The sequence below is a fragment of the Ursus americanus genome, chromosome 18 (assembly GCF_024610735.1).
Source record: "Ursus americanus isolate L20-20 chromosome 18, mUrsAme1.1.p, whole genome shotgun sequence".
In the NCBI taxonomy this organism is placed as follows: Eukaryota; Metazoa; Chordata; class Mammalia; order Carnivora; family Ursidae; genus Ursus; species Ursus americanus.
In genome coordinates, this window is record NC_142144.1 from 24,609,744 (window position 1) to 24,623,504 (window position 13,761).

Consider the following 13,761-nt stretch of genomic DNA (forward strand, 5'->3'; position numbering starts at 1 on the left):
TTCACTCCCTTCCTGGCTCACCAAAATATCAAGACCATAACCGCTTCCCGCCCCAGCCTCTTTCCGCCTTTTCGGTCCTTCTCAGTCTTCCAGTCCGGCCACAGTGCTGGGCACCCACCTCTACTTGCCTCCCATCCCCATCCCACCCGGCCGGAGAACCCACGAAGAACCCCGCGAGGCCAGGCCAAGAGCCCGCACTGGCGCTCCGAGACCAGCGCCGGGCTGCTGCGTGCGCAGGGGAGGGACGGAAGGCTGGATGAGTCACGCGGATAATCGCGCTTTTCTCTAGCGCGCAGAGCGCGCGGCGAGCGCGGACGGGAGCGGGGGTGGGGAGCGAAACCGACCCCTCAGCCCCTACCAGACTCCTCCGCAACGGGCTTCGAACCCAAGGAGCGGACCACCTCGACGCAGACTGCCCCGGTCGCACGGCGACCGGACTTACGCCCAGTACCCAGCGCCCCGCGCCCGGGCCGCCGACGCCGCCGCCGGCGTCAGCGCGGCTCCTGCCCGCCAGCTGCCGGGCTGGCGTCACGGCTCGGCCGGGCCCCGCCCGCGCCCCTCCCTCCCCCCCCCGCCCCCACGTGCGCCGAGTTTGTTTATTTAGCTGCCATGGCAACGCGCGGGGGGGCCTCAGGAGGGAGGGGAGAAGAAAGGGAGGGGCGGGGCCTGGCGGCGGGCCGCGGCGTACAGCGGGTAGGAGGCGGGGGTAGGGCGGGAGCCGAGAAGTTAAGTAAGGAGCGCGCGGCGGCCGCCGGCAGTTCCCCGGCCCGAGAGAGCAAGCGCGGCTGCGGGCGCGCGGGGAGCAGAGGCGGTGGCGGGCGGCGGCGGCACCGGGAGCCGCCAAGTGCCCCTCCCCGCCCCTCCGGCCCCCCACCCACCCACCCGCCCGCGGCCAGCGCCCATGGCCGCGCGCGCCCCGCGCAGCCCCCCGGACTCCGCGCCCCGCGCCGCCGCCCAGTCCGCAGATCCGCGCCACCGCGGCCAGTCTCACCTGGCGGCGCCGCCCGCCCGCCAACCCGGCCACAGCCCCAGCGCCCACGGCGACAGCCGCGGCGACCGCGACAGTGGTGGAGGACGCTGCTGAGTCGAAGAGAGCACAGCTCGGCCACCGGACCTACTTACTCGCCTTGCTGATTGTCTGTTTTTACGAGTTTACAACTTTTCTAAGAACTTTTGTATACAAAGGAACTTTTTTTAAAAAGGCATCTCTCGTTTATATTTAATCCAAAGAAGGATCTCGGGCAATTTGGGGTTTTGGTTTTGGCTTCGTTTCTAAGTCTTTTTTTTCCCTCTTCGTTGACTTTGGGGTTTGGGTACCCCCACTGCTTCGGACTCCCGAGGACCTTCTGGGCCCCCACATTAATGAGGTAGGTGTAGCGCGGGGCGGGGGGAGGGGGTGAAGGCCGGAGGCCGGTGGGACGCGGCCGAGCGGCAGTCGAGAGTGGCCCCCTGACTCCTGCTTGTGCCCCGCCCGGCCCGCAGGCAGCCACCTGGCGAGTCTGACATGGCTGTCAGCGACGCACTGCTCCCGTCCTTCTCCACGTTCGCGTCCGGCCCGGCGGGAAGGGAGAAGACACTGCGTCCGGCAGGTGCCCCGAATAACGTGAGTATTGCCCCGAAAGGTGGGGGACGTCCAGCGGGCTTTTGTGGGTGGGGTGGGGACGGGCAGAGCCCAGGGGTCACCGAGAACCACCCGGCGAGGGGAAGGAGTGGCCACCGCACCGGCCCCGAAGTCTTCCTAGGATGGCTTCCGCGCCTTTGGCTCATTTGTACATGCGTGTGGTCCGGACACTGCGGAGCCGCCGGGGGCGCACACCCGGTCCGCACACGTCTCCTACCTCGCAGGCGGCAGGGCTGGCGTGGGGGCCACCGGGCGGGAGGTGGATGTGTCCCTGGGCATTGGCTGGGCGTGAGTGAGCTTGGCGCGTAGGCGTACCCGTGGCGAGGGCGCATAGGGAGATCCTCGGCGTCCCAATTCCAGGGGTGGCTGGAGCGTCCCTGGGATCTGGCTGGGGAAGGACCCGGGCTGCCGAGCCACGGCGCTTGCTCACACGCAATCGGGCAGACACAACATAACATCCTCCAAACCGACGCACCGCCTCTCCTCGGGCCCGGGGGTGGGCCGAGATTGCAGCGCTGGCACCCGGAGTCCCCCAGCGCGTCATGTCTCCCCTGTCCTGGTGCCTGGGCCGTATAGGCGCGGCCGGCCCTCCAGTATGTAGTGTGGCAGCAGGGGACCAGCACCGACGGTCTCTCTCCCGTTTTGTTCCCGCAGCGCTGGAGGGAGGAACTCTCCCACATGAAGCGACTTCCCCCGGTGCTTCCCGGCCGCCCCTACGACTTGGCGGCGGCGACCGTGGCCACCGACCTGGAAAGTGGCGGAGTCGGCGCGGCTTGTGGCGGCAACAATCCCGCTCTCCTACCCCGGAGGGAGACGGAGGAGTTCAACGATCTCCTGGACCTGGACTTTATCCTCTCCAATTCGCTGTCCCATCCGGAGTCAGTGGCCGCCACCGTGTCCTCGTCGGCATCAGCCTCGTCCTCGTCCTCCCCATCGAGCAGCGGTCCTGCCAGTGCGCCCTCCACCTGCAGCTTCAGCTATCCGATCCGGCCCGGAGGGGACCCGGGCGTGGCGCCGGGCAGCACTGGAGGCGGCGGCGGCCTCCTCTATGGCCGGGAGTCTGTGCCCCCTCCCACAGCTCCCTTCAACCTGGCGGACATCAACGACGTGAGCCCCTCGGGCGGCTTCGTGGCTGAGCTTCTTCGGCCCGAATTGGACCCAGTGTACATTCCGCCGCAGCAGCCGCAGCCGCCAGGTGGCGGACTGATGGGCAAGTTTGTGTTGAAGGCGTCGCTGAGTGCCCCTGGCAGCGAGTACGGCAGCCCGTCGGTCATCAGTGTTAGCAAAGGCAGCCCAGACGGCAGCCACCCGGTGGTGGTGGCGCCCTACAGCGGCGGGCCACCGCGCATGTGCCCCAAGATCAAGCAGGAGGCGGTCTCGTCGTGCACCGTTGGTCGGCCCCTAGAGGCCCACTTGGGCACTGGACCCCCTCTCAGCAATGGCCACCGGCCACCAGCGCATGACTTCCCCCTGGGGCGGCAGCTCCCCAGCAGGACTACCCCGACTCTGGGTGCCGAGGAACTGCTGAGTAGCAGGGACTGTCATCCTGCCCTACCGCTCCCACCGGGCTTTCATCCCCACCCAGGGCCCAACTACCCACCCTTTTTGCCGGACCAGATGCAGCCACAGGTCCCACCACTCCATTACCAAGGTCAGTCCTGGGGATTCATAGCTCGGGCTGGGGAGCCCTGCGTGTGCCGGCCCTCCGGAACGCAGGGGACGGTGCTGACCCCACCTTCTTCACCCCTAGAGCTCATGCCTCCTGGTTCCTGCATGCCAGAGGAGCCGAAACCAAAGAGGGGGAGAAGGTCGTGGCCCCGGAAAAGGACAGCCACTCACACTTGTGATTATGCAGGCTGCGGCAAAACCTACACGAAGAGTTCTCATCTCAAGGCACACCTGCGAACCCACACAGGTAGGAGAACAGAAGGTGCCAAGGGGGGGGGGGGAGGGTTGGTGTGCAGCCCCGTTGGCTAAGTGGACACTTCCCAGGGCCTCCCTTGGGATGTGGGGCACAGTATCTCCTCCATCTCTTGGATCACAGGAGAGAACAGCAAACCAAACTGGCACCTCCTTTTCTGTTCAAGAGCCCTTTGCTTGATGGATGGTATCAGTACTTGAATGCAGTTCTGTTAGGCTTTTTGAAAGGCAGAGGGAGATTGCAGGTTGCTTGTGGGCCTCTCCTCGTTTCAGCAAAACTTTGCCCTTGTAATCAAGAAATTACGCTTCGAGGGTGCCTGGCTGGCTCAGTCAGTGGTAGGTGCAGCTCTCGATCTCGAAGTTGTTGGTTCCAGCCCCAAGTTGGGTGTAGAGATTACTTAAAAATAAAATCTTAAAAGAAACTACATGTTGCAGTGCAAAAACATGTTAGGTTTTCTTACCAGTTTTTAATTTTTAGACAATTTTCACTGATTGTTTACAGATTCACACTCCTTTCTATTTTTAGTTTTAGCTTTAATAAGTAGGTTCTATTTAAATTTCAAGAATTGAGTGGTGGTGATTGCTAAGATTGTGGTTTAAGATGGTCACTTGCAGAGAGTTTTCATGTCCTGTAAGCAGAGGCACGTAGGGTCATTTAGGTGTAGGATTCTTTAAAATAATAGAAACGCTGATGTAGAAAAAGCAGCCGCTTGGGGCTTTTTCAACCTGGTTGTACTGGGATAGAGGATTTGATCGCTTGGTTTGGGCGGGAGAGACAAACTAGCAGACAGTTCGCAAATTCATTTCCATCACGGTGGTACTTGGGCTCCAATTATGAATATGTTAGCAATATAGAAGGGTAGGTCTCTTCCCCTTAAAAAAATACACACAAAAAAAACCCTTCAGCTTAATATTCCTGTTTATGATCTGAAATTGGATATGACCTTGAAGTGGTCTGAACACATTGCTGGCTCCTTTCAGAGTGGGGTGCTTGGGGAGTTGGCTTGATGCTCAGCCTCCAGCGTGGCCAATTCTGCATTGGGTAGCAATGGCTTCACCAGGCTTCTTTTCCTCTCCCAGGTGAGAAACCCTACCACTGTGACTGGGACGGCTGTGGGTGGAAATTTGCCCGCTCCGACGAACTGACCAGGCACTATCGCAAACACACCGGGCACCGCCCCTTCCAGTGCCAGAAGTGTGACCGGGCCTTCTCCAGGTCGGACCACCTCGCCTTACACATGAAGAGGCACTTTTAAATCCCCAAACAGTGGATATGACCCACACTGCCAGAAGAGAATTCAGTATTTTTTTTTTCTTCAACCTTTCACACTGTCTTCCCCCCCCCGGGGGTGGGGAGGAACCCAGCTGGAAAGCACTACAATCATGGTCAAGTTCCCAACAAGCCAACTTGTGAATGGATAATCAGGAGACACAAGGAAACCAGAAGACAAATCAAAGAACCAATGGGGCCTGTGACTGGATCTTCTATCATTCCAAGGCTAAATCCAACTTGAATATTCCTGGACTTACAAAACACCAAGGGGGGGGTGACTGGAAGGTGTGGATATCAGGGTATAAATTAGATCCATGAGTTGGGGGGAGGGAAGACCAGAATTCCCTTGAATTGTGTTTCGATGCAATGTAAGTGTAAAGATCACCTTGTATTCTCTTTGCCTTCGAAAAGCCATTATTGTGATAGTAGAAGAAGAGGAAGAAATTCAGGTACAGAAAATGTGTTTTTATAACCTTAAACGATGGTGCTTGGTGAGTCTTGGTTCTAAAGGTACCAAATGAGGAAGCCAAAGTTCTCAAACTGCTGCATACTTTGACAAGGAAAATCTATTTTTGTCTTCCGATCTACATTTATGACCTAAGTCAGGTAAATACGCCTGGTTTACTTCTTTAACATTTTTATGCAGACAGTCTGTTATGCACTGTGGTTTCAGATGTGCAATAATTTGTACAACGGTTTATTCCCAAGTATGCCTTAAGCAGAACAAATGTTTTTTTTCTATATAGTTCCTTGCCTTAATAAATATGTAATATAAATTTAAGCAAACTTCTATTTTGTATATTTGTAAACTACAAAGTAAAAAAAATGAACATTTTGTGGAGTTTGTATTTTGCATACTCAAGGTGAGAATTAAGTTTTAAATAAACCTATAATATTTTATCTGAACATTGTTTTGGTTCCGTTTCTCTCCTGGAAAAGCATGTCATAGAAGTTTCAGTTTAAATACAGGAGGGCAGGTGAAAAGCACCCTGAAAGGCCAAACTTTATCTCAACAAGAGATAAGACATCTTTAAGGCTAGTTCTACAGTGAGTACTACCAAAGTTGTGAGGCTAAAAGCTGAATATTGGAGATCATAAAAGTACACTTCACCTGGTTCAGGTTGCTCTTCCCAACGTACATAAAAAGGACAGGAAAGCAATTTCCTTACCTGAATATGAATTTCCAGGTTGCTCAGTCATTCTACAATATGCTTAGTTTTTTAAAGTATAAAATACACATATTACAGTTTCATATTTTAAAAGATCCTTATGGTTTCTCTTCAAAATTAAATGAAAATAAAAAAATCTTGCAGGGGCCAGGCCTTGCACATAGAACAATTTGAGGAACAAAAGAACCTTCCCACAGTAGAGAACCCTAAGAACATAGTTCCACAGTGCCCTCCTGAGGATTAAAGGATTCATTTATTCCTCGTGTGACAGATACGTGCTAGTTATAGTCCTAAAGAGGTTAGAACCAAATTTTCTGGCAGGATGTTTTGAAACTTCGTCTGTCCTCTGTAGATTCAGCAGACTGAAACGCGTTAATTAGAAATTACTCAGTCACAAAACTTAAGTGTAAAGTAAATTTAAGTACATCTTTAAGTGGTGTTTTTGTAAGCCGGTGGCATATTTCTGAAATTAGTCAGCCTTAAGACTGCACTGATCCTTTTTTGAGGTGAGTACACAGAGTTTGAATTTTGTTTGCGGCAGCTACAGAATGGAAAAAGCACTGGTGATCCTTGTTGGCACTTGATACGTTTGCCGTGGTCATGTGGGTGACCAACATTGTCAAGCAAACAAGCTGACATCTTCTTCAGGCTGCTTATTAACTATCCATTATACGTAGTGTCCAGAAGTGTGGGTGCATCTTATAAATAGAAAACAAATTCATAAGAGCCTCATGATGGATCAAAAAGTACTTTCCTTGGCTTTTAGAGTCCAGCATGACTGGAAAACGGGGCATGTGTCTTAGCTTAAAAGAAAACAGGTGCATTGATAGGATGGAATTTTATGTGGCCAAGAACACATTCAAAGCATATTTAATGACATGGAAAAATGCTCATGGTATGTTAAGTGGAAAAAGCAGGATCTAGGAGTATAAACAATGTGATTCCAATCATATAAGTTGGTGTGTGTGCATTGAAGGAGCGAGGGAAGCAACAGAAACTTCAAGAGGAAGGACTGGAAGGAACTGCCAAAATATTTTTTTTTTTTTAAAGATTTTATTTATTTATTCGACAGAGATAGAGACAGCCAGCGAGAGAGGGAACACAAGCAGGGGAGTGGGAGAGGAAGAAGCAGGCTCATAGCGGAGGAGCCTGATGTGGGGCTCGATCCCATAACGCCGGGATCACGCCCTGAGCCGAAGGCAGACCCTTAACCGCTGTGCCACCCAGGCGCCCCGGAACTGCCAAAATATTAATGCTGGTTTTCTCCATTTAGATTTTCTACAGTTTCAAATAAGTATCTAACACGGGAAAACTTAGTTTTAGAATGCTCGTGCAAATATTTAGGCTTGATTTTTAAAAGAGCAATTAAAGCCATTTAAACAAAGCCTACACTGGAACGCATTTGTGTGTGTGTGTGTGTGTGTGTGACATTGTGGTTGTTGCTCTTAAAATCACCTTTCTCTTACACACAGACTTCTGGCACATGGTTGTGAATGAAAAGTGTTTACTGAATGGCTGATACCATCTTCATGTTTGCTAAGTGCCTGTTACTTTAAGTAGGAGAAACATCCCCAGATACCAGAACATACTAAAATTTTTCTGTTGTCTTAGGGAAACATCACTTAGCATTAACTTCTTCTAGCCTGAAAAAGCAAGCTTCAGTATCCACAACGAATAAGGAAGATTTTCCAAAAATGGCACAGGACAAAACTATTCAACATGCACAAATAGCTAAAACTATTTACTCTCATACCTATCAGTTCCGAGTGCCGAGGTGTCCTGTCATTACCACATTACAGAGCCGTTTACACTGTATAATAAGGAGTACCTAACAATTGAGATGCCTGCTTATTACATTTTCTTATGACATTTAATTTTATATGGCCTAGATTTTAGTTGTGCACACACACACACACACAACACACAAAAGATGAACAATAGTGTTTCCTACACATCAACAGACTTTCTCAGTCTCTCTCCTTGTCCAGCAAAATTCCCTTTCCAGCAAACTCTTTCTACCTGAAAATCTGCTTAACTCCCCACACTTCATTCTGTTTCGGTTAAAACAGGAACTTTTGCCATCTCAAGTAGGATGGTCGAGGGAATGTTATTTCATATTTGGAGATTAACAATTTTTACATATAATTTCTTCACGTATCAGAAAGCCCAGGTGAGGCAGTCCTTTTGCCATGGAAGTGAGTCCGCAGGGAAACTATTAAAATAAGCAGTGATGGTACCTGTTGTATTGTGATGTATGGGAGTATCTAAATTTAACAGCGTATGTCAGCCGCCTGTTCTCTTGTATGTTCTGGCTTCTGAAGCCCCATTCAACACGCCACCGCACGTACCTAAGTGAATTTGTAGTCCGTATTCCAGTTTCTCCCCGCTTCTTCCTCTCCTAAACACACAGACACCATCCAGTCTTACACAAACCTTTTTAGTTTATGTATTCCATTCTGTCATTTTCCTTATGTATTTTATGTATTCTATTCTTATTTTCTTAGCACCTTCTAGAGGCTAGCGTATAGTGACATATTTTGGGGTTTTTAAAAAAGATTTTATTTATTTGTCAGAACACAAGCAGGGAGAGGGAAGAAGCAGGATCCCCGCTGAGCAGGGAGCCCCATGTGGGACTCGATCCCAGGACCCTGGGACCATGACCTAAGCCGAAGGCAGACACTTAACCGACTGAGCCGCTGAGGCACCCATAGTGACATGTTTTTATAGTGCTAAACTGAATCCATGCTTCCTAAAGTTTGTTTAGGAAACTATCAATTCACTGTTGACGTGCAGAGTCATTCAGTAATATTTCATATAAAACTACCAAGAGCTCTCTACCTAATGAATGCTGTGGAATAGATCACGGAATGTTCTACCTGTGAAAATGCAAAGGAACTGCTGTTACAATCAGAATGCTGTATGAAAATAAAGCCTCTGTTTTTTCCTTTTTAAGTGAAACTAAAACGAAAGTTGGAAACAAACACCCTTCGGAAGCCTTTACCTTAGAACAAAAAAGTAAATCTTGAGTAAATTTCTTACTGTCTCCTGAAAAACTAATATTCTTCAATCCTGACGACGGTACCCAGAGCTTCAATGCCCTGGCTGCAGTCAAAACACAGAAGAAACCAACTGCTGCCATGTTAGCATAAACACAGAAACTCGGGCTAATATCTAGGAGGCTCCCAGAGCCAGTTAGCGTAGCTGGGCAGGAGGAGGGCGGCTAGGGTAGGAGCATCAATCAGACTGCGTCTCTGGAATCACGTACACTGGGAGTCCACCTTTTTAATTGTTTTTCCACGATACCATTGATGTAATACTTCTTCGAATCGCTTTGGTCTTCTCCGGCACCCTAGACAACTCAGCATGTTGCAACCTGCCCTGCCAAATATCCTCCACTTGTTCTTAAAGGAAAAGGAGGAAATAAATACAAACGCAACTTCACAGCAACAAAAAGTAACTTCACATTTCCAGGACCCCTTTGACATCTGATTATACCTAGCAGAGCATTCTTCACTGATACCGCACAATAATTATAATGACACCCTAGAGTGTGAGGACCATTTGTCATCCTTTTATGTTTCTTTTCATGTCCATCTTACATGATACCATCTAAACAGAGCAAGAGAGAAGAGAAATAGCTCTTTATGGAGACATAGGTATGTAGGTAGGTAGGTAGACCGACGGATGGAGCCTCAGGTGGAGGTTTGGCAATGATCTAAAGTCAATGAGAACAAACAGTCAAACCTGTCCAGCCCAGGGGGGTTGAGTGGGGTTCCAAAACCTGCGTCACTTACGATATTTTAATCCGTACTCACTGGCATTGGATCAAAAGGTTAGTGAATGGTGGCCCAACCACCGTGACACTCAGATCCTACATCCGCATACTCACTTAAGAGCTAAAACCGGTGAATACCTTTACAGAGATATTGAAGGAACTAGATACACTTGCTGAAAGCTAGGGAGGTAAGGGAATCGGTGCCAGCCACGAAGCAGAGTCCCTTAGACATGACAGATGGAAGGGACTGTTTCAGGAAGCATGTCTCCCGTTGCATCAGGTCACTTTTCGCTGGTGTGTAGTAACCCCTTCCTTCTGCACACCCCCGTGAGACCTCCGAAGCCTTTACACTCTCCTTCACCCCAGTAGAGCATCGCAGTGAAGGTAGGGGTGGGATTTCCCTCTCCCATCCCCATTTTATGAAAGGGGAAACTGAGGTTCCCTTTACGAGTTAGTGTCTGGTTTTTGTTTCTCATTCTTGCTGACATACTCAAAGCATTTTCTCCTAATACTTCCATCTTCAGTCTGCTGGGCAGGTAAGGTCACATGCAAAATGGATATACCCCAATTAACAAGGATTTGCCAATATTCAGGTTCTTGCAATAAACCCTCTAAAGAGTCAAAAAGCCCCAGACTTTCTGTCTTCCAACCAGTGTGCTATTTCGAGGCAGACTGACAGGGAAGCCCGAGTTTCCCATGGATGTTTCTTAAGCCGGTCACTACACCAGGAGCGTTATCTATACTTGGAGTTTGAGTTGGAAGAAAAAGTTCCTGTTTTTATCCCCAGCTCTGGCCTAGCACACGGCTCTCCTGGTCAAACATTTCTGACCACCGCCTCCCGACTCCTTACCTTTCCCCAGTGTCCAGTGGATACAGATTTAACATGGTCACCCCTCCAACAGTGGCCCCTCCTTAGTGTCCAGTATTCTCTCCTTAAATATCCAATCATTCCTTAATTGTACCGGCCATGCTAAACTACTCTTGACCCCCATTGCACCATGCCTGTTTCAGCTTCTGTGCCTTTGCTTGCAGAAGTGGGTCTCTGCTCCTTCTGGAAAAACCCATAGTCAGTCCCCTGACAAGCTCCTATAGATCCTTCAAAGCCCAGCTTTTATTAAAAATCTCCTTCATTTCAGTCCATCTAGAACTTTTATTAAACTCTTATCCTTACATATTACAAGGTTCTATGATTCTGGCTCCTCCAACAGACATGAGTTGCTGGAGGGCATGGGAAACTTCCTTTATTTGCCCTTGAATACCCAAAGTTAGTGATTTAATTGAAAAAAATTAATCAGTTATTGACTAGTTAGCCTCCAATCCTGGCATCTCTTTTCAGAGGACTCTTTCTTGCCGGGTGATTTTCTGCATTGATTCTGGAAAGAATTTGTTCATTTAGGGGGGTTGTGGTGGTTTGGGGGAGGCAGATGGGTGTCAGGTGACCCACAGGTAACAGGAGACCACTGGGTATGGCCAGGAAGCCAGAATTTGGAAAAAGTCCCCCAAAAGGCAATATTTTATCCTCATCCTTGGAGGTCTATTGTGCCTCCTTTCAAGGGCAAAATTAGCAGTGTCTTGTATACCTATGACAATGAAGTTTGCTTTTTTTTAAATCACACTTTAAAAGCTTAACAAAGGCACTTTACATACAGGATCCTGGGTGGGCCAGTCTATCCGAATAAGGAAGGGTCATCCATTGGTGGCTGTGAAACCACCACCTGTCTGGTTTCCTGCTCTTCAAGCTTGAAACTCTCCTTACTGCTTGCCTGACAGCAGTTTTCTGACTTCTGAACATGTCTAAATAAACTGAATCTAGGAAACAATGCACGAAGTTGACAAATGCCTCGTCTCTGCCTCACGGAGGAATGGAGTACAGACTGCAAGCTCTAAAGCAATAAAATTACATAGACTTTGAAATAAATAAATAAATAAATAAATAAATAAATAAATAAATAAAATTACATAGACTTTCTGAGCAGGAAAGTGTCTTCAAGACCATTTAACTCCAGGAGAAAATCAAGGCCCATCTAAAAGACAAGGCTTGCCCAAGGTCACATGAAGTTCAGATCAAAACACCAACCTCAGCCTCGGTTAACAGGCCAGCAGTTGACGGCTGTATCCTGAGAACCCAAGGGAAGCTTAGAGGGGCATAAGGAATTTAAAAAACACCATGCAAAAAAGATGGTTTTAAAAGGAAAGTTCTGGTGCTTGCTTAGGCAGCCCATATACTAAAATTGGAACAACACAGGGAAGATTAGCATGGCCGCCTGTGCGAAGATGACATGCAAATTCATGAAGTTCCATGTAATTAAAAAAAAAAAAAGGAAGAAAGGAAGGAAGGAAAAAACCAGAAGGAATAAAAAACATTTGAAATTCAGTGTCACATTGTGAGCTGATGTTCAAAAAAAGTATTTCATTGTTCTCTCTAGTACTTCTACTGGTGGTGTGCTATCAGCCGGCTAAGACAAGTACTACAATACTTACCACTGTTCCCTTCGATGGAGAACAGAGGAGCCACTCCATTAAAGGGTTAATATATAATTCTGGCTTTGTTCTGCTTCTTTCTCTTCCCCTGCAATTCCGTTCAAACATATATAATCTGCTCAAAGACCTACTTGACCAGCCATTGGTGCAAAGGGCGGGGGAACCAAAGATGAATAAGAATATATAAATATGCAAATCTGCAGATATTTTTTTCCTGGTATAATTGCCCCACAGGGGGTATAAAATGTAACTTAAGTGAAAATCAGCATCGCAGCCAGTAGAAACTGTTTACCTCTCTTAGAAAGTGACGGGATAGTTCTTCGGCAGACTCAGCCACATTAACTACAAGGACATACACCATTTTCTTCTCTACGATTTTCTTGATTGCTTATTATTTTAGATACATCCAACTTGTTTATCAGGCGCATGTTAAAGCATGTTAAAACGTGTTATTCAGGTTCAGCATGAAGCGTTCAGCCTTATTCAACAAAATATTTCGAACTTCTCTTGGTATTAATGATTCAGGCAAAATGAAACTTAATCTGCCAACCTAGACACTTTTCTATGGTTTTGGAGATTGTAGATCTAGACCAGGGGGACAACCTGATTTTGTTTTAGGCACAACTAACTTCATAGCTAGGGAGCATAACTGACATCTAAGGCTCTTTTGGTGCCGAAGCTTGTAGAAACAGAGGAGTCTTTGCCTAAGGGATTCTTTGCATTAAAGACTTTGTTAGGCAAAATCACTCTGGCATGGGAGTCTGATTTGCAATTTGTGCCTTTGTAAAAGGATTAGAAGATCCCTATTGTTTAACGTTTGGATCTCAATTTGCATTTGGAAACGCATGACCTCTTCCAGGTTTAGAGTTCTTTATTTTCATTTTCTCATCCCGATACACAATCGATACTGTATGTTAAAAAATTGATAACACTGCTTGGCTGAATGTTTGCACTGATTAAGGGAGTGTGATAGGTTTTCTCTGAATGGTGGAGCCTACTTGGGCTCCGGCAACACTGATCCAGTAATCTATTCAGGAACGGACAAGTAACTCATAGGTATAAGTACACACACATTTCATTTATTTCCTTAATCAGAATGCACGGGCACTTTGTTTAAAAACAACAACCAGGGGCACCTGGGTGGCACAGCGGTTAAGCGTCTGCCTTCGGCTCAGGGCGTGATCCAGGCCTTCTGGGATCGAGCCCCACATCAGGCTCCTCCGCTGGGAGCCTGCTTCTTCCTCTCCCACTCCCCCTGCTTGTGTTCCCTCTCTCACTGGCTGTCTCTATCTCTGTCGAATAAATAAATAAAATCTTTAAAAAATAAAAAATAAAAAAAATAAAAAAAAATAAAAACAACAACCAAAGAAGAAAGCACTACGGTGGTCCAATCAGCCACTGGGCCTACAAAAGGAAATGACCAAAAAAAAATCCTCTGACCTCCTCAGGACACATTTGAACACTTCTGTCCAATGTCTTCCTTTATAAATAAAGGTTAGAGAAAAATTATTTTAGGTTTGTG

At 48.3% G+C, this 13,761-nt stretch overlaps 1 protein-coding gene and 1 non-coding gene across 3 annotated transcripts; both read left to right on the forward strand.

The window, feature by feature from the left end:
- Positions 1 to 781: 781 nt before the first annotated feature.
- KLF4 (KLF transcription factor 4) lies at positions 782 to 5,720 on the forward strand. Of its 2 annotated transcripts, XM_045780675.2 has the most exons (5): positions 788 to 1,367; positions 1,483 to 1,603; positions 2,276 to 3,272; positions 3,372 to 3,536; positions 4,622 to 5,720. In XM_045780675.2, the coding sequence occupies exons 1-5, from the start codon at positions 1,363 to 1,365 to the stop codon at positions 4,795 to 4,797; spliced, it is 1,464 nt and encodes a 487-aa protein (XP_045636631.1). In that variant the 5' UTR covers positions 788 to 1,362; the 3' UTR covers positions 4,798 to 5,720. The 2 variants fall into 2 exon arrangements, with proteins under 2 accessions (XP_045636629.1, XP_045636631.1); XM_045780673.2 differs by having other exon boundaries at positions 782 to 1,367; positions 2,276 to 3,536.
- Positions 5,721 to 11,959: 6,239 nt separating this feature from the next.
- Positions 11,960 to 12,067, forward strand: LOC123781374 (U6 spliceosomal RNA). The gene has a single exon (XR_006776708.2). It is a non-coding gene; the product is annotated as a U6 spliceosomal RNA (small nuclear RNA).
- The last annotated feature ends 1,694 nt before the right edge of the window (positions 12,068 to 13,761 follow it).